This window comes from Felis catus, chromosome D1 (assembly GCF_018350175.1).
Source record: "Felis catus isolate Fca126 chromosome D1, F.catus_Fca126_mat1.0, whole genome shotgun sequence".
In the NCBI taxonomy this organism is placed as follows: Eukaryota; Metazoa; Chordata; class Mammalia; order Carnivora; family Felidae; genus Felis; species Felis catus.
Window position 1 is genome coordinate 106,144,296 of NC_058377.1, and position 18,540 is coordinate 106,162,835.

Sequence of the window (18,540 nt, forward strand, 5' to 3'; positions counted from 1 at the left end):
CTGGTTAATGCAGGTGAGGAACCAGCGGTTGGTATTAGGGAAGGCCTGGCGGAAAGACGGCTCCAGGACCTGTCAGAACAGAAGGGTGGAAACCGAGTCAGTGGAGAGAAAGGTCCTGAAGAGTGTCAAGCCAGAGACCCTTGTTTCTTTCTAGATCAAAGCTCCACCTTCCTCTCGAGCCCCCAGATGGCAGCTCCCTAGAGTCCCCTCTTACCTGGGGGGCTACTTCCTGCTTACCTTCCTCTTTTTCACAGTACAGTCCAATTTAACGGGTGCTTGATCCCACCCCTCATTTACTACAAATCTACTTAGCACAAATGTTTACACGGCACATTACTCCTTTTTTTTTTTTTTTTTTTTATTAAAGCTTATTTATTTTGAGAGGGAGCAAGAGAGAGGAACTAGCAGGGGAGAGGCAGAGAAAGAGGGAGTGAGAGAATCCCAAGCAGGCTCTGCACTCTCAGTGCAGAGCCTGATGGAGGGCTGGAACTCACAAACCAAACTCATGAACCAAGAGATCATGACCTGAACAAAAACTAGGAGTCAAAATAATAACAACAACAACAACAACAACAAAAGAAACCTAAGAGTCAGACACTTAACAAAAACTGAGCCACCCAGGCGCCCCCGGCATCTTCTTTTCCAAAGCCAATTCACACCAACATATTCCAATCTTCAATTCAATAAATTTTTTTAAAAAAACGAAAGGAAGAAAGGGAAAGAAGGGAAGGAAGGTAGGTAGGTGGAGGGGGGGAGGGGAGGATGCCTGGGTGGCTCAAATGGCTGAGCAACTGACTTTGACTGAGGTCATGATCTTCTGGTTTGTGGGTTCAAGCCCCGCATAGTTCTTGCTGACAGCTCAGAGCCTGGAGGCTGCTTCGGATCCTGTGTCTCTGTCTCTCTGCTCCTCCCCCACTCATGCTGTGTGTGTGTGTGTGTGTGTCTGTGTGTGTGTGTGTGTCTTTCTCTCTCAAAAATAAACAAACAAAAAAAAGGTGGGGCGCCTGGGTGGTTCAATCAGTTGGGAATTGAGCTTCCCAGCTTCGGCTCAGGTCATGATCTCACAGTGTGAGTTCGAGCCCCGCGTAGGGCTCTGTGCTGACAGCTGAGCCTGGAGCCTGCTTCAGATCCTGTGTCTCCCTCCCTACCTCTAAGTAAAAAACATTTAAAAAATTAAAAAAAAAAAAAAAAAAAAAGTGCAGACACACAGAGCTATCAATTACTCATTTTGCCAAATAAATAAGATTAACAAATACCATCTATGTTAACCACACGATCCAAACTTCAGAAACTAAAGAATGTTCAATAACAAAAGTAAGTAAATAAAAATTCAAAAGCAAAAAAGTATTTCAATACATCACACGGTCCCTTAAACTAAACTCAGCTTCATAAACCAACTCATTTACCATCTTGTAGCTTGCTAAGACCAGAGGGAAAGTGACCTTGGCACAGAGATAGAGCATAGCAGCCAGCAGTGTTGGTTCTGCAGTGCTGGGTTCAAATCCTTCACCATTTATCAGCTACGTGCCCTTGGACCAGGTACGAATTTCTCCTCACCCGCACAGCAGAGCAAGACTAAGATGATGCCTGCAAGGCCCCTGGCACCGTGTCTGACACAAAGTAGGTGCTTTTTTTCTTTACAATTACCACACTACTGCTCTGGACCAGCATCAGTCCGAGAGCTGCTGCTCGGGACCCAGCAACATGTCATTTTCTTTGACCTGATAACCTCAAGAGTAATTACTACTACCCTGGTTTTATAGCTTACAGAGAAAAAAAGGACTAAATGAATTCTCAGTCGCTCTCACTCACCTCTACCTACAACTTGTAAGTAACGAAGCCAAGAACCGAACCTAATTCTGCCTCCACAAGATCTTCTTGATGAAGCGACCAGCTCTGTCTTTACAACCAAGCACAGCTGGCTTTCCCAAGAAATATGGAAACAAAACGAAACATCTTAGCTGCCACAGAGAAATCAGGACAACAGAACATTACCAGACTTCTCAGAAAGGGGAAAAAGCAGCATGGTACTCAAATCTGGAATTCCTAGAGTCGGAGCTGTTACCTGAAATGACTCATCAGACTCATCCCTTAGTTTCTAACCCCACCTACCCTCTGCCGACCCAGATTCTTTATAAACGTCACCTGTTTATAGAGCCACAACAGAGTGCAGACAACTGTGATGTCAGCCAGTGTCACACGTTCGCCCACCAGGAAAGTCCTCGTCTTCAGGTGAGCATCCAGCAGCCCCAGAATTCGCCTCACCTCCTCCTTTGCATTCTCTGTGGCCTATTGATTTCAAATGACCAAACTTAATAGTGGGTATCCCCCCCTTCCCTGCTCTCCTCCCCCAATGATTGAACTAAGATAACTATTTCACTTACTAAGTTCTGGCTCATCCCCAACCCTTTTGCAATGGAGTCAGACTCTAGGATCATTCCAAATGTTATCAGACATCGAAGCTCTCAATGTCAAATTTCTTCATGGTGCAGTCTGGCTTAATTTCCCACTATACTGACCACAGTCCTGTATTTTTGGATTTGAGAAGGAACCTCAGAGGTCACCCGGTTTAACCACCCTCCTGCCATTGGGTATAGCTTTTCTACAGCAGAAATCTCTCCCCTGACCACTCATGACAGGCACCACCTCCACTGGGTCTATGTGACAAAACAACCCGGATACCATCAACAGCCCAGTGCTCCAAACTCACACCCAAGAGATTAGGTCTTTTATCATCCGTATGTTCTCAGCATCTCCTTTCCTCAATCTATTTAATTCCTTACTCCCGACACTCAGGAGCTGATGCCATCCCTGCCCCTGGCTTCTCCCCAAGTTCCAAGGCTTACCTGCTTGTTGTGGTGCATGATGCCCAAGGTAGGGAACACCCAGGTACTGGCTGGGGGCACTATGTCGCTATCAGCAAAGCTCACCCACTGCACCACCTGGGCTGCGGCCTCAGGAGTACTTCCCCGCAGCTCCTCATTGCTCACTGCAGAGGCAGAGCACAAAGGTCAGAACTTTGGGGTCATGCCAACACCAACCCAAGTCCGTGAAAATTCCTCTCCTGTCACTCCAGCTCACCCTTATCCTCTCCTACCTCCTTCATTCCAGATCTTCCCATTCCCACTCCCACCGCAAATTACCATAGTAGGCAATGGCATTGCTCTCGAACACACAGAATCCATCGTCACCCTCAAATGCTGGAACCTGGGATAAAACAGTCGAAAGAGGAGTGGAATGAAAAAAAAAAAGTAAGTAAAGTACACAGTAATTTCTCACTAGCCAATCCCAGGCCCTAGAGTTGTTTTGGATGAAAGTTCTTTTATAAGGCTGATGACCCTTACTAAGCAACTACTGACACAAACTATTGATATTATCTGAAACCCCGGAACCAAAAATATTTAAGTTACCTGGTATCCCTGGTATCTGAACTCACATGGAAAACCCAAAGATTTAGATATTATCAAATACTTATGTAAAATCCCTCAATCAAATAGGCAAAAGACCAGAAACTAAATGTTGCCTCTTTTCTCCATATTCTTGAAAGCAGGGTGGTACTCCCCACACTACACTGATCTCTTCTCTGTTTAGTATGGTTAGTTACCCATCTCTAAAAGCCCCTCGGTCAGCTCATGGCAGATACCTGATACATTTGCACTAAAAACAGTCAAAACTCATTCTCTCTCCCACAAATAAAAGAAACCTGTGAATTTTACAACAGGTCACTGAACAGGCTCTGCATTATTCCCAACTATGTGCAAATACACACTTGTCTTAAAATGAAAAATTTTGGGGGGCGCCTGGGTGGCGCAGTCGGTAAAGCGTCCGACTTCAGCCAGGTCACGATCTCACGGTCCGTGGGTTCGAGCCCCGCGTCAGGCTCTGGGCTGATGGTTCAGAGCCTGGAGCCTGTTTCCGATTCTGTGTCTCCCTCTCTCTCTCTCTGCCCCTCCCCCGTTCATGCTCTGTCTCTCTCTGTCCCAAAAATAAATAAACGTTGAAAAAAAAAATAAAAAAAAAAAATGAAAAAATTTTTAAGTCAATGAAATGTAAAAAAAATAAATAAATTATAATATGGAAAGCGCCCTTTTAAAGATGGAGGCCATCTTCAGGCCTCCTTGGATTCTCAGGACCCGAGACCCCTCTCCACCGTCCTACTCACCTTGCCGGCAGGAAATTTACGGAGAAATTCAGGTGTGCGGTTGGTTTGGCCAAAGTGGAAGTGGGGTGGTGCGGAGAGCACGCGGACCTGAGCCCCGCTGTACTGAGCAGCAATGAGAGCCTTGAAGGCCCTCCAGTTTTCAGGATATGTGTACAGGGTCTGTGGGGGGAGGGGGAAGATGGAGAATGTTAATGACAGAAGGGTCTCAGTTCTAAATGTCACCTCCGGGGATAAATTCCCTGAGTTATTCCCAATCCGTTCAACTCCCTCTGGTAAACCAAATTCTCTGGTATCTGTCATGTGTAATCAGAGTCCTCTGAAATACCGGGGACAGAACTACACACCAACTGCTAAATAAAGCTTGTTGACAGGTTTGACCTTCCCTAAGGACAGCTCTAGAAGCACCCTCACCCCCTCAAATGTATCTTCAAGAAACCCAGAACTTCCAGCACCCGCAGACTCCACCTGCCGACAGACAGACACTCCTCCTTTCCCTGGTTTCATTCATTGATGGTTGGCGAGTACCTGCCTACTCCACCGCTGAGCCGCTCATCCCTTTAAAGCACCATCACTGTTTATCACACACACCGACCGTTTCCAAGTTCCCTTCAGAACAGCCAGGCGAAACCGAATGGCATCCTCTCCTCCCAAATCAACTCGGTCTCCCCAAAGCCCGTTCCTTCTTGTCACGCTAACGTCCCCCCCACCCCCGCCCGTCCCGTCCCGCAGTGAGTTCCCCGGCAGTAGCTTCTCCTTCTCTTAGTCCTTCTCTTAACGGTCCAGCTGGGCTGACTCCACCGTCCGGGAATTCCTCTCACTCTCCAACCTCCCCGATGACGAACCCTTAACCGGAGACAGCCGTACCTGCCCACAAAGACCCTCGTCTTAACCCAGTCCCTGCTGTTGCCCTACAAAACGGTCACAAAAGTTGTCAACCTGCCCGGATACCATGTCTCGAAGCGGCAGTGAACCCGAACCCTTTTCTCAGGCCCCAGACGGCCAGGATCTGACATCTCTTTTCTCCACCACCCCAGACCCTTCCACCTCTTTGGCCTCCGAGAGCCCCAGCCTCAGTTCCCCTCCGGGGCCTGGAAGCCTTGCTCTCCAACAGTACGATCTCTAGACTCCCCACCAGTTCCCCACTCGGCTCCAGAACTCCTCTGACGCCGGAGGGCCCCACTCGGGCAGAGGATGGCGTCGGATACCGTGACCTGGATCGCCAGAGCCGGCAAACTTACCCCAGCCGCCATGGTGATTCCGCAGAGAAAGGGGGTGGGGCTCTCGGCGCTGCCGCAAAGTAAGCCGTCCGGGAGAGAAGGGGGGGAAGGGGAGAGCCGTGGAGAAACAGCAGCCGCAAAGCGAGGACGGCATAGAAGGCATACGCACGACAGTTCGGTATCCCGCGGCGCTGAATTGGGAAAAGAGAGGGGTGGGGCCTGCCGGCCTGCGCGGAAAAGCCCGCGCCTGCGCAGTGGGATTCTCGACTGGCCCGCCCCTCAGGCACGGCCAATCCGAGTCCTGACGTGGAGGTAGAAGGCGCGGAGGGTAAACTGTGAGAATGGGCCGCAATCCAGGGCCTCCTCTGGGCGGCGACGTGGCACCGCTGCCAACTCCGCGCCGCGCGGGGTCCCAGAAGCGTTCCCCTCCAGCTCAGGAACCCGCGGTGACTTGACGGGGATCCTGCCAGCCCCCTAACATCAGGATTGTGGGACACTCACTGGAGCGGATTCCATTTGTTCCCGCTCTGGTTTTCTAGAGAGGATGAATGTCTATCCGGAGCCCAGGTCAGAAACCCTCTGCAGAAGTGAGGTTTCCTCGCATTAAATCACCTTGCGGCTCCGGGACGCAGTTACTGCAGGAATGGCTCTGGTACTGGTCCTGCAGCAGGGGCGGGGGGGGGGGGGGGGGGGGGGCAAGAGAGAACACAGCGGATCCCTTCCGCTCGTCACCCTTAGGGGCAGTTTACCCATGATGGGCTGCCCTTTACCCACGCTCAGGTCGGAGAATGTTTCACCCATTTTAATAAGAGCAGGATGAATTCTGTAAAGTGAGAGAACGGTTGTAGAACCCTGAACCCCAATTTCAGGCCGTCACCATATAAATCTGGGCAGCAAGGTAAACGTGGAGCCAAACTTGGTTCTTCTCACAGCTACTGCCCCAGCCCCCCAGCCAGCACCCCAGCCTTCAGGAACTCTGCTGAGTGGGCCCCAGGTGCAGGAACACACCATCATCACCGGCACTCGCTGCAAGTTGTGACAAATGGTATGATGGAACAGGCTGACACACGTTTTGGGGTGGCCAAAGGCACCTCTGAGAAGAGGCAGTAAGGTCTGGGGAGGGGAAGTACTGGGTGGAAATGAGAGGACACTCTAGTGCTTATTAACTAGCAGCTTTATTGCCCCTTAGGGTCCCTGTCTTCACTTGAGGAGGTTTCGAAGTGCTTGAGGGAGGAAAACCTGTAAGAAATGATGGAGGTCAGGAAACAGGCCTTGAGAATCCTGCAGTGGGGTCACAGTGAGATTCTGGCCGGCCTGGGAGGCCGACGCCACGAAAGTCAGGAGCGGCTCAGCCGCTGGCTTCTGTGCAGCACTGCCGGGTCCTCTCAGCTCCCGGGTTACCTGAGCCTCCGTTGCCAGCCACTCTGCAGCGCCGGCACCGCCTCCGTCTCTATCCTTGGTTTGCTGCTGCAAGCGTCGCCGGGCACGCCGCCGCCCCTGCCACACTCGGTGCCACAAGGCACAGCGCCAGCTCACTAAGGAGAGGGACATCCCCTTCCCTGCCTCACCCCGAGCCCCTTCTCCTGCTGCCTCAGGTCCTTTGGGCCCCTGCTCTGCCAGTGCCGCATGGCCTGACCGCCCCTCTTCTCCAGGGGCTAGATGCTGCCCGGTCACGTGGGGTGGCTCCCCTGGCCGCCCAGGGCTATGCACGGCCCAGTCCTGCACCGTCTCTCCAACCTCTATAACCATCTCCTCCACCCCATCTTCGCTGGGGTCTCCCGTGCATCCCTGCTGCTCCTCCCATCCCTCCTCCCAGCTTTTTTCCTGTCCATCTCGTTTCAATCTTTTGCTTGTCCCTCCCTGGGGAGACTCCTCAGGCCCACCTCCCTCTGACCGCAGTCTCTTGGTTCCCTGTTCCATATGGCATCCCAGTGCTTCCCTGAACACCTGGGCCAGGGCAGCAGTGAGCTGGGTGAAGGGAGCAGGGGGTAAGGGGATGGGCGTTGCAGACAGCAAAGCACTGGGGGAGCTGGGCTGCAGAAGAGGGAGCAGCCCCCAGTCCCGACCCCGGGAGGAACGGCGCTGGTACTGTAGGCTTCGGCAGTAATTGGCTGCCGCTCGGGAACAGTTCTGTAGCCTCCCGGCCACCCGGCTGGTCACATTGGCTGCCACATTGTGACTCAGGTCAAAGGGGTCCTGGAGATTCATGGGGCCAAGGCGCAGACCCTCCCAGCGATTAGAGGGCAGGCCCCCTGCCACAGGCAGTGCCTGACCCTCCCGCAGGGACAGCAGTGAGCCACGAAGATCCCAACACGAGACGCAGGAGAAGAACTGGGCTAGCAGAGAACCTGGAAGAGGAGGAAGACCAGGCAGAAAGGGTTACTTAGAGGCCAGAACCGAGACAGGCCTGCACTAGAGGCATTCTGTTAGAAGGACTTTCTTTTCCCTTCCAAGTAGCTCAGAAGAGTGTCAGAAGCCGGGCTCCTCTAGTCTCCATAGACAAGAGGTCCAGCCTCTCTCCCCGTGCCCCCAGCAACATCCTTCCCCAGATGCTGCTCCCTCCCCTTGCTAGCAGTGTAACCTTGAGCAGGCCACTTCATTGCTCCAATGCATGGTTTCTTCATCTGTAAAATGGCAGTAATACTAGCTGTCCCACGAGGTGGTTGCGAGAACCGTGCCTGGCAAACAGCAACTGAGCTATGTCACATCTACGTTTGTGACTAACATCATTTATGAATCCTTTACCGGGCTCCCCAAACTCACTGAGGGGCTCCTTATTGGTGCTGGGCTCCAGTCTTGAGGCATCCCTGGGGAAACTACAGTCCCAGCCATCAACCTCCACCTGTTCGCCCTCACCTGTGAAAGTGAAAAGGGTGAGGGTCAGCCTGGAAGCAGGAAGATTTGGGGGTGATAAGCAGAGATCTCCTTCCTGGGGTAAATTTAGTGCATCTAAACGAGATAAACAAGAGGAAAGCTGATGCTACCAAGATACAGAAGGTGGAGGCCAGGCTGCCGTACCTGCTTTCTGGGTGAGCTGGGATACAGTGGGCAACACAGGAGGGTCCCTGGTCTGAAGGAAATAGATCACGAGCAAGGTCAGGGCGTAGTTACTGAGAAGGGGGCCACTCCCTGGGTAAATAATAATTCCAGTTAGATTGGGGATGCCATCTGACACCCTCCCTGGTTTTCTCAACCCTGGTTCCTGTACCTGCCTCCCCCCTTCCCTCCCTTTGCCCCAACAGCAGCTTTACCCCAAGTCTGTCCTGATTCATCCTCACCTGACAGCCCTCGACCCTGAGCCCAGCAGCGGAGGGTGTACACGAGGGGCCGTACTCGCCCATCCAGCTCAGAGCAGAGACTCAGGAAACGAGAGTTATGCAGGGCCAGCCTGGAACAAAGACCAGGGTGTCAGTGCTGGGGAACCCCGCTCTCATTCCCGGCTTGCGGAACGGGGGCCAGCTGGAAGAAAGCCAAAAGAGGGTTTCCCAAGTGTCTGCTAACACACTGGTCATGCGAAAGGGTATACAAAAAGCCATCAATGTGTCTGGGGAAACACTACATCCTATGTGCCCCTCCTGGATAGGATATTCCAGAAGCGTGTAGTTACAAGACTGCTCAAAGCCTTTCATATGCAAAGAAACGAAGGGAGGGAGAAGGAGAGGCAAGGAGAAAGAGAAGGAAAGAGGAAGTGGAGGAGAGGGAGGAAAGGGAGACCTATTTGCATTTAACTTAGCATTTCCCAAACTTATTCAACCCTGGAACTCTTTTCTGAATCCCCTAAAAACAGTATTTCAAGGAACACCCTTCACTTTCGTGAAAACGGATGCCAGACAGGTGGCAAATGGCAGAAGGAGGGGATGGAACCCAACAAGGATAACCTCAATGCTCAGCAAGGCAGGAGCTTTCTGCACAGGGGTTCCCTCTCCACCACCCCAGAGTGCTCAGCTGCCCTTCCCCAACCACCCCACCCCCACGACAAAGGTACCGGTTACTGAGGGAGACGTCACCGTGGAGACCTGAAGGCCGATGGCAAAACTTGACCACAGGGCGTCGGGCAGAGGGCACAGTTTGGACTCGGTACACTCCAGGGACACAGCCCCGAAGAATGGATCCCACCAACTCCAGCATGGCCACCCCGTCTGTTTTCTCCCCCTCTTTCAGGGCCTCTGCTAGTTCCAGGGCCTTCCCCAGGTCCCCCTCTCCCCGGTCCTCCTGCAGTGGGGAGGCTGGAGGCAGGGACTGGGGAGAGGCAAGGGTCTCAGAGGCCAAAGCAGAGTCCGGAGTCTGGGGTGCCAGGGAAGAGGAAGGAGTTTCAAAGTCCAGGGCTTCCGAGTCTTGGGGAGAAGGAGGCTGTGAGTCTGGAGGGGAAGCTGGGGTACAGGCCAGGGCTTGAGGATCCAGTGGGGATGCAAGGGCTGAATCCAAAGATGGAGACTCTGGAGCCTTTGGGGCTGGCTGTAGATAGAAATGAGTTGAATGAATAGTCGCCTCTCTTGCTGTTCCCCATGTGGGCAACATTCCTCAAAACCTATCTATTACTGCTTATGAGTTAGGCCCCACTCCCAGGGTTTTATATAAATTAACTCATTTAATCCTCACAATCCCTTTTCAAAATTAAAAATAACCTGGGGCGCCTGGGTGGCTCAGTCAGTTAAGCATCCGACTCTTGATTTCGGCTCAGGTCATGATCTCATGGTTCATGAGATCAAGCCCCACATCGGGCTCGGTGCTGACAGTGCAGAGCCTGCTTGGGATTCTCTCTCTCCCTCTCTCTCTGCCCTCCTCTGCTTGTGCACTCTCTTTCTCAAAATGCATAAACTCAAAAAAGATCAATTTAATTACATTAAAAATAACTTTTAATGCCACATAATAAATGGTCTGTAGTCTACCAAAATGTCATGGTCATGAAAGACAAAAGAAGGCAGAGGAACTGTAAAGGAGACCGAGTAAACAACGCTAGCCTGCTGGTGGGCAACTGATGAAGGTAGAGGACAGGCTGTAGACTAAAGTCTCATAACATTTTACACCTGCACCAGGTTAACATGTCCCTACTTGCTAACTGTCCTGCCGCTACACACTAGGACGCCTTTGTGCTTCCCTGATACACGCTGGACTATTATGGGATTCAATGTATGCAACTTGCTCTCAGATTTTTATGGGGCGTCTGGGTGGCTTAGTCATTAAACATCCGACTTTGGCTCAGGTCATAATCTCACAGTTTGTGAGTTCGAGCCCCATGTCAGGCTCTGTGCTCACAGCTCAGAGCTTGGAGCCTGCTTTGGATTCCGTCTCCTCCTCACTCTCTCTGCTGCTCCACTGCCTATGCTCTCTCTCTCTCAAATAGACTTTAAAAAAAAAAAAAAAAAAAAACTAGTTTAAAATAACCCTTTTTGTAAAGTAGGAAGTATATGAAAACTCTGTACTTTCTGCTAAGTTTTCCTGTGAACCCAAAACTGCTCTAAAAAACAAAATCTTTTACAAAAAGACAACCTTTCCTATTCCTTAACAACCTTTCCTATCCCAAACACAGAAACTGTACATTAGAGATTAGAAAATATAGATAAGCAAAAACATAACCCCAAAATTATTGTATGTCCTTTTATATATTTTTTCCCCAAATAGGGTATTCTATACACTGTTTTGAAATCTGACTTTTTCATGTTACAAATGCCATGTATCCTATGTCAACTCCTATTCATTCTACCTAATACCCATCCACATTCACGTTTCTCCAATTCAATAACCCTTTCAGGTAGCTTCTATTATCCCCATTTTACAGATGAGGAACTAAACATGAGAGAGAGAGGACCATCCCTGCTGACTCTTCCTAGCTACCTCCCTGGTCACTCACCTGGGAGTCTTCCAGGTCACCCAGATCCAGGAAGAGGTCAAGATCACAGCCATGGACATCAAAACTGTTTATGGAAGACCCAAAAGGATGGACCACACAGCCTGGGTGCCGGGCAGAAAATAAAGGCGGGGCAACATTAGAGAGGAGTATGGGGTGGAAGGACACGGGGGCACAAAGAAGGAAGAGCAGCCGGATAAATGCCTCTAGCTGAGGGAGAACTGGGGGTGTGGACTTGAGGGAGGGAAGAACAGGGAGACACGGGAAGGGAGAGGACTCACCAGGGAAGAACTCTGTGAAGACCTCCTGCATCAGGGCCACGACGAGGCTCCGAAGCTGCCGCTCAGCCTCGGACAACTCCCTCAGCCCCACGAGCTTCATCATTTGTGCCCCGACGTCGGGGGCCTCGGCTAGTGCTTTGGCCAGCTGGTGACTGTCAGGGGCCGCTCCTTTGGGGGATTTGGAGGCAGGGCTCTGGAACTCTTTCTGCTCCCGTGGCCGGACCCGCAGGCGGTGTCCTCCCAGGTTGTGCTGGGGCTGTGACAAGACAGCTTCTCGGGTCCCTATGTCCCCCATCTCCACGATAGCAAAAACTCCCTGGCAAATCACAACAGGGGCAGTGATCATGGTTTTGGAACCAAGAATCCAAACGTGTGATTTGACAGTGGGTGACACTCTTTGAAACTGGGACCATCCTATAAATCAGGAATATCTGCTTAATGTTTCTGAACAGGGAATATACTCAGATAAACAATTCTCAGGGCACCCGCGTGGCCCAGTCAGTGAAGCATCCGACTTCAGCTCAGGTGATGATCTCATGGTTTCATGGGCTTGAGCCCCATGTAGGGCTCAGCACTGACAGTGCAGAGCCTGCTTGGGATTCTCAGTCTCCCTCTCTTTCTGCCCCTTCCCCACTCGCGCGCACGCACGCGCTCTCTCTTTCTCTCTGTCAAATAAACTTCAAAAAGAAAAAAAAAGATGAAGGGAATGGAACGGACACTCCAGAAATTAAACCCATACCTCTATGGTCAACTGATTATTTTTTTAATTTTTTTTTTAATGTTTATTTATTTTTGAGAGAGACAGAGATAGAATGCGAGTGGGTTAGGGGCAGAGAGAGAGGGAGACACAGAATCAGAAGCAGGCTCCAGACTCTGAGCTGTCAGCACAGAGCCCGACGCAGGGCTCAAACTCAGAAGCTGTGAGATCATAACCTGAGCTGAAGCTGGATGTTCAACTGACTGAGTCACCCAGGCGCCCCATATGATCAACAGATTTTTAACAAAGTTGTCAACACCATTCAATGAGGAAAGATTAATCGTCTCGACATGGGGCTGGGACAACTGGATAGCCAAATGCAAAAGAATGATATTGGACCTCACACCACATACACAAATTAAAATTAATGGAGCAGTGGGACAGGGGGAGCAGCCTCACCAGCACACGGGCCTGAATCAGAGGCAAGGGGTGATGAAAACATTCTGGAAGGATGGGTGAAGAACCTTGTAAATATACTAGCAACCAGTGAATTGTGTACTTCAAAGGTGTGAATTTTATCACTCATCTCACTTCTGCCCTATGCCAAACACAGCAAAAAATGTGAAACAAGGAAGAAACGCAGCCACTTGGACCGGCCCAGGCCACTCTTCCAACTCTGAGGAATCACACTACGCACCAGACTGCAGTTCAATACCAAGTTTGCAATCAAAGCCCCAGCTAGGAATTAGGTGTCTCTTTGCTTGGCCTTGTCTGCACACATATTTTTTCTCAAGAACTCCACTGAAGGCATCAGGGAGGACAGGATTAGCAGGTTCAGAAGGCTGTCTCCTGGCTATTTTTCTCTTCTCAATACCATCACCCCAAGCTAGTGCTACCACTTACTGAGCTTATTATACTGAGGGCTTATTACAAACCAAGCAGTTCACATGAACTATCCCTAAGTCTCACAAGGCTCCTACACAGTATACATTATTATTTCCATTTTAGAAATTAAGAAACTAAAACTCAAAAGTTAAGTAACTTGTGACTGCCTCCAAGTAAGGGGCTTAATCCCCCAAATCTCCAACTTCCCAGTGATGATTTCCCTCAAGGAACTGTTGTGGAAATTAAATGAGATATTGTTTGTAAACTACTTAGCACATGATTGGTGCATGATAATTATTCAATAAAAACTTTAGTCATTATTCTGATAATAATTAAAAGCCTCAGAAACTTGAGGTTTAAGTTCAGAAAAAGGTCATTCTTTACAACTGAAGCAAATATGAACAAAAATGAAGGTACTGAGTTTTCTGAGGAAGTAGTCTGGGGCAGACACTGCCAAGTGCTCACCCAATAAATACACCTTCTCCCTTTTTTTTTTTTTTTGAGAGACAGAGGGTGCAAGTGAGCAAGGGGCAGAGACAGCGCAAGAGACAAGCAGGGCTCACCAGAAGCGGGGCTCCAGTTTCTACCCAAAGGAGGGCTCCTGTTCACCTGAAGCGGGGCTTGTGCTCACCCAATGCAGGACTCACCTGATGTGGGACTCGAACTCAGGAACTGTGAGATCATGACCTTAGCCGAAGTCAGATGCTTAACAACTGAGCCACCCAGATGCCCTCTCCATTTCTTTCTTACTAACAGAACCCTGATTCTTGTTCAAAAGGGCAAGGCGTCCAGCTAAAAAAACATTTCCCAGTCTTGCCTGTAGCTAGGGGTAACCATGGGATAGAATTCAGGCCTATGAGATATACAAAGTCTAATGAAGAGGCGTGTGGAAAATTTTTCCTAGAAAATAAAGAAAATCAGAGGAGGGGAGCCTGGGTGGCTCAGTTGGTTAAGCTTCCAACTCTTGATTTCGGATCAGGTCATGATCTCACAATTTGTAAGATCATGTCAGCACGGAGCCCACTTGGGATTTTCTCTCTCCTCTCTCTCTCTCTCTCAAGGTAAATTTGCAAGCATTAAAAAAATAAAAGAAAAGCAGGGGAATAAAGTCAGGCTCATATGGCACTAGCCTTTTTAAACTGTCCTTCAGTCTTTCATTCATTCATTCATTCATTCATTCATTCATTCATTTTGAGAGAGAGAGAGAGAGAGAGGGAGAATCCTAAGCAGGCCCCATGCTCAGCTCGGACCCCAAAGCAGAATTCAATCCCCATGACCCTAGGATCATGACTTGAACCAAAACCAAGAGTCGGATGTTGAACCACCAACTGAGCCACCCAGGCACCCAAGCCTGCCCCTTTTCCTTACCTGAAGATGTGCAAGCAGCATTATCACAACTAAGAAGTGAGAGCCACTTGCCAATTAACGACAGAGCAGGAAAACAGTACAGTCCTAGACTGCCCAGGTCTGGACTTCTTGTTACAAAGAACAATTAGATGCACCTGGGTGGCTCAGTCGGTTGAGCATCTGACTTTGGCTCAGGTCATGATCTCACAGTTCAGGAGTTCGAGCCCAGCATCAGGCTCTCTGTTGTCTGCTGTTGGCACAGAGCCCGCCATGGATCTTCTATCCCCCTCTCTCTCTGCCCCTCCCCTGCTTGCACTGTCTCTCTCAAATAAACTTAAAGAAGAAGAAGAAGAAGAAGAAGAAGAAGAAGAAGAAGAAGAATTATTATTAAACCCCTTTTGTTTAAGCCACTGTGGGTCCATTGCTGAACACAATCGCTAAGGAAAACACACCCCAGCCCGTCCTAAGAGGAGACATGGGCAGTCAAAGCCATGCCTGCATAACGAGAGCACAACCTCAGAACTATAATATGATGACACAACACAGCAGTACAATACTGAACTTTTTTCAAAGGACTAACAAACTGACAAAAGGTCTGCCTGGAAGACAAAAAGGACCACAAAGAATAAGCCTGTTTGTCTAGCACTGTCCAAAGAACAGGATATTTTGGCCAGCTAACATTAGTATCTCTCACTGGAAGTTAATAAACTGCTAGCTGTTTTATCAACCAGTCTCTTGTGGGGTTAGGACAGATCTCCCAATGGTGTGGCCTCAAAGCACCTGCTTCGCTGTAATTACGTTATTCACAAAACTGTAAGCTCTGTGCCTGCAGAGATCAGATCTATCCTATTCATGACTGAAAATGCAGCTCTACGCATGGTGCCCAGTACAAAGTCAGCAGTTAATACTTGGCAAGTCAAATGAAGATTGACTGAATAAATAAATGACCAGTAAGTCCCCCAGTGACTAACTCTGGTGAACTGATAAAACCCAAGCAGGGGCTGGGGCGGGGAAGCTCACAAAGCTGGACTGGCCCAAGTACTGTGGTATCCACCAAGGACAAGCCCGCCAAGGACGAGGCACCAGCTGAAACAGGGCTGCTGGTTTCTCCCTCATTTCTTTTTGTATGTGGCACACCTGACTCGTTCTTTACGCCAATAGCCATTCACTCTACCTTGTCCTTGTCCATGACGACACTAGCCACGGGTCCGAATGCCTGGAAGTACTCAGAAAGCTGCGCAGAATCCACATCCCGGGGAAAGCCACTGACAAACACACTCCGAAGACCCTGGGCCTTTCGGGCAGCTCGTAGTTCTACCAGGTGCCGGTGCTTCCGGCCTCCCAAATGGGCATCTAGGCTGGGTCCTGCAAAGATAAACATGAGACAAAAACATCCAAATCACTCTTCGGTGGACTTAAATGCATACCTAAATCCTACTAATCCTTCCAGGCCATAGGAAGTGTGATCTTTGAATAAACAAAGTCCTAGCTCTTTTCACCTTCCTCTCTTGTCCATTTGTCTATATAACGCATTCTAAGTGGTTCCCCAGAGAGCTAGCTACCACTTTTTCTTAAACCATCTCTAAGTGCTAGAGCAACACCTGCAAATTGTAAAGACATTAACGGGAAGCTTATCCAGGTCATATACAGAGGAACTAAATAAAACAGGACCCTAGACTATTCCCTCATGAATCATCCCTAGGTATGGTATAGAGATTGAAAGTGCAAGATCTGAAGTCACACTGCCCAAGTTTAATTCTCAGCTCGGGCAAGCTGTGTGAGATCTTGGGCAAGTTACTTAACCTCTCTGTGCATCTCTGTGCACACACAAAATGAAGATATTAACAGTACCACATAGGTATTACGCATCTAAGAGTACCTGGCAGAGTCTGGTACATGTGGACCACGGGAAAAGTTTAGCTGCTATTATTATTATTTTTTTTTTAATTAAATTTTGGGTCAGCTGCTTATTGTGACCAATGTATATGTGGGGCCAGGGAAGACTATCTTGGATTTCTGGCTTGCCCTAGGGGACAAAGAGTGGTAATGTCATTCACAAAGAAAAAGGATGGAAGATCTGTTTAAGGAAGATCATGATTCCAGTTTAGGAAAGATCGCGATTCCAGACTTCAAAAGTGGAATTTGAGGTTTCATGGAGTCCCCTGCGCTGTCATACAAGAATCCTGTCGATTCTGCCAAATCCACTTTCTCATCACGCATGCCCTGCTACCCTGCTACTTCACCCATCTCTGCCTTTGCCTAGCTCCTCCGTAGGGCTACCCTGAGTTAAGTGCTACTTTCTCAGTGATCCTCCAGCTGTCTAAACATATCTCTAGAGCTCTGGAATTGTCTGCATCTCTAGATGGTGAGCTCCTTCACCTCTAAATCCCCTCACCCCACCCGAGAGCCCAGCCGAGTAACAGGCACAAAGGGGGCGTCCAACAGATGACGGTGATAGAGGGAATAAGATCATGACACTTTAGTTGTAGAGATTTCGGGTACTAGGGATGAGGGGGCAAAGTGGTGGGGCTTTCCCCACTCTCCAATCCCTTCGTACAGGCGGAGTGAAAACCGAGGTGAGTGACCCTACCAACCGACTTGACAAAAACTAGGACCCGAAGACGAAAACTCACGACCACCCCCTCACAAGCCACCGCTTACGGTTGGCTGTAGTAACGTGGCAGAGGCAGCAGCGGAAACCCCCACGAGGCAGCGATTGGACATCCGAATCCACTGCCGCCATCGCGACTCTCCAGTACGGACAACACACAACCACTTCTGCCACCACCGGAACTCACGCCTACAAATCGCAGCGCGCTTGGAAGCAACTTCCGCCAGTCCAATAGGAAATGACGTAGCAAGGCCAATCGCGCAGGCACACTCCTCCGGAAACTGAGTCCCTAAGGCTCCGGGTTCCGTTTCCACCCGGCTTTAAGTCCTCACCAGCTTCTGGAAAAGCCGCCCATCTTTGATACTTATCTGCATGCGGTAAGCCGATTGGTGTGCTCTGAGCCACTTAGGCGTTGATTGGCCCAAGGCTTCATGAATATTCATAGCAGTGGCCACAAAAACCGGCGCCGGCGGGGGTTTGAAGCCTGAGTGCTCTATCCTTGCCGGGAGTTCGGGAGTGTGCTGTTTGTACCTTCTTTCAAGAGGCGGTTAGAGACCCGCGGCGCTGCATCCTCTCTCCTTATTCACCTGGCGAATAAAGGCAGAGGATGAGCCGACTTCACAAAACTCAAGGCTGCCCCTGGACTCCCAAGTTCCTTAGGGCTGTTACTCTCTCCTTCTGCCCTCTGTCCTTCCCTAAAACGGGCGTTCAGGGACCACTTCCTAGCCCTGGTTGGGGAGCTCTGCCCCTGTGGGCACCCTCTAGACTCCACTCAGCCACAGCCAGATCGCTGCGGTCCCGGTGAGTCAGGCTTTCCTTCCGCAATAGTGGGCTGCGTGAAGTGTACTCACGAGGCGCCAGAGCCACCGGCCCCCTTCAAGGCAGGCGATGGAACCTACCATGTGACAGCTGAGTGGAGACATTGGAGGGAAAAAATGCTTCTTTCCCCGGACTGGTAGAGTGGTCAGTTCCTCCCGATACTGCCGGGGTGTAAGCTCAGAATGGGGAGAGTAAAGGAGCTGGGGAGGCCCTGGGGACAGAGAACATGACATGGAGAAGACTCTCAGATGGGCTAAGCAGTTCCTGCTGCGGCTGTCAGCGCACAGCTTCGGACTGCGGAAAGCGCCCTGGACCTGAAGCAGACATCTCAAGATCCGAAACCTTAAGCAAAGTCCCAACTGCTGAATCTGTTCCCCTATCTATCTCTAAAGTGTGGAAGGAACACGTACAACAGGCTTAACCTCTTATTCACTCTCCGAAGGTGCTCCTCCTGTTGGGCCCTGCTCAGGCTTGCTTCCCAAACCCAAAAAGGCAAGAGACAGCACCAGAGTGGACCTCAGGCCAAGGCAGTTACTGAGGCTGGTCTTGGGAATCCTTGAAGTGGCAACTTGTGCAAATAAACCACAGAGCTGGGTGGGAAGATACTGCAGTACCCCCCCCCCCCGCAAGGTAGGCTACATCTTGGCCCTGGCTTCCAGCAACTCCCAGAATT

At 50.1% G+C, this 18,540-nt stretch overlaps 2 protein-coding genes across 2 annotated transcripts in view; both read right to left on the reverse strand.

The window, feature by feature from the left end:
- Positions 1–5,557, reverse strand: part of EEF1G (eukaryotic translation elongation factor 1 gamma) — an 11,111-nt gene extending 5,554 nt beyond the window's left edge. Inside the window, exons 1-6 of the mRNA XM_003993509.5 lie at positions 5,401–5,557; positions 4,163–4,321; positions 3,144–3,207; positions 2,847–2,989; positions 2,146–2,289; positions 1–69 (exon numbers count right to left, since the gene is read on the reverse strand). The exon at positions 1–69 is cut by the window's left edge and continues 61 nt beyond it. Coding sequence (XP_003993558.1) covers positions 1–69; positions 2,146–2,289; positions 2,847–2,989; positions 3,144–3,207; positions 4,163–4,321; positions 5,401–5,412 — 591 coding nt within the window. The 5' untranslated portion in view covers positions 5,413–5,557. The remainder of the gene's footprint in view (positions 70–2,145; positions 2,290–2,846; positions 2,990–3,143; positions 3,208–4,162; positions 4,322–5,400) is intronic.
- Positions 5,558–6,535: 978 nt separating this feature from the next.
- TUT1 (terminal uridylyl transferase 1, U6 snRNA-specific) lies at positions 6,536–17,264 on the reverse strand. The gene is made up of 9 exons (XM_003993510.6): positions 17,099–17,264; positions 15,612–15,802; positions 11,509–11,824; positions 11,231–11,331; positions 9,365–9,834; positions 8,658–8,767; positions 8,398–8,508; positions 8,143–8,235; positions 6,536–7,727 (listed from the first exon to the last, which is right to left on the reverse strand). The coding sequence occupies exons 1-9, from the start codon at positions 17,178–17,180 to the stop codon at positions 6,580–6,582; spliced, it is 2,622 nt and encodes an 873-aa protein (XP_003993559.1). The 5' UTR covers positions 17,181–17,264; the 3' UTR covers positions 6,536–6,579.
- Positions 17,265–18,540: the final 1,276 nt, after the last annotated feature.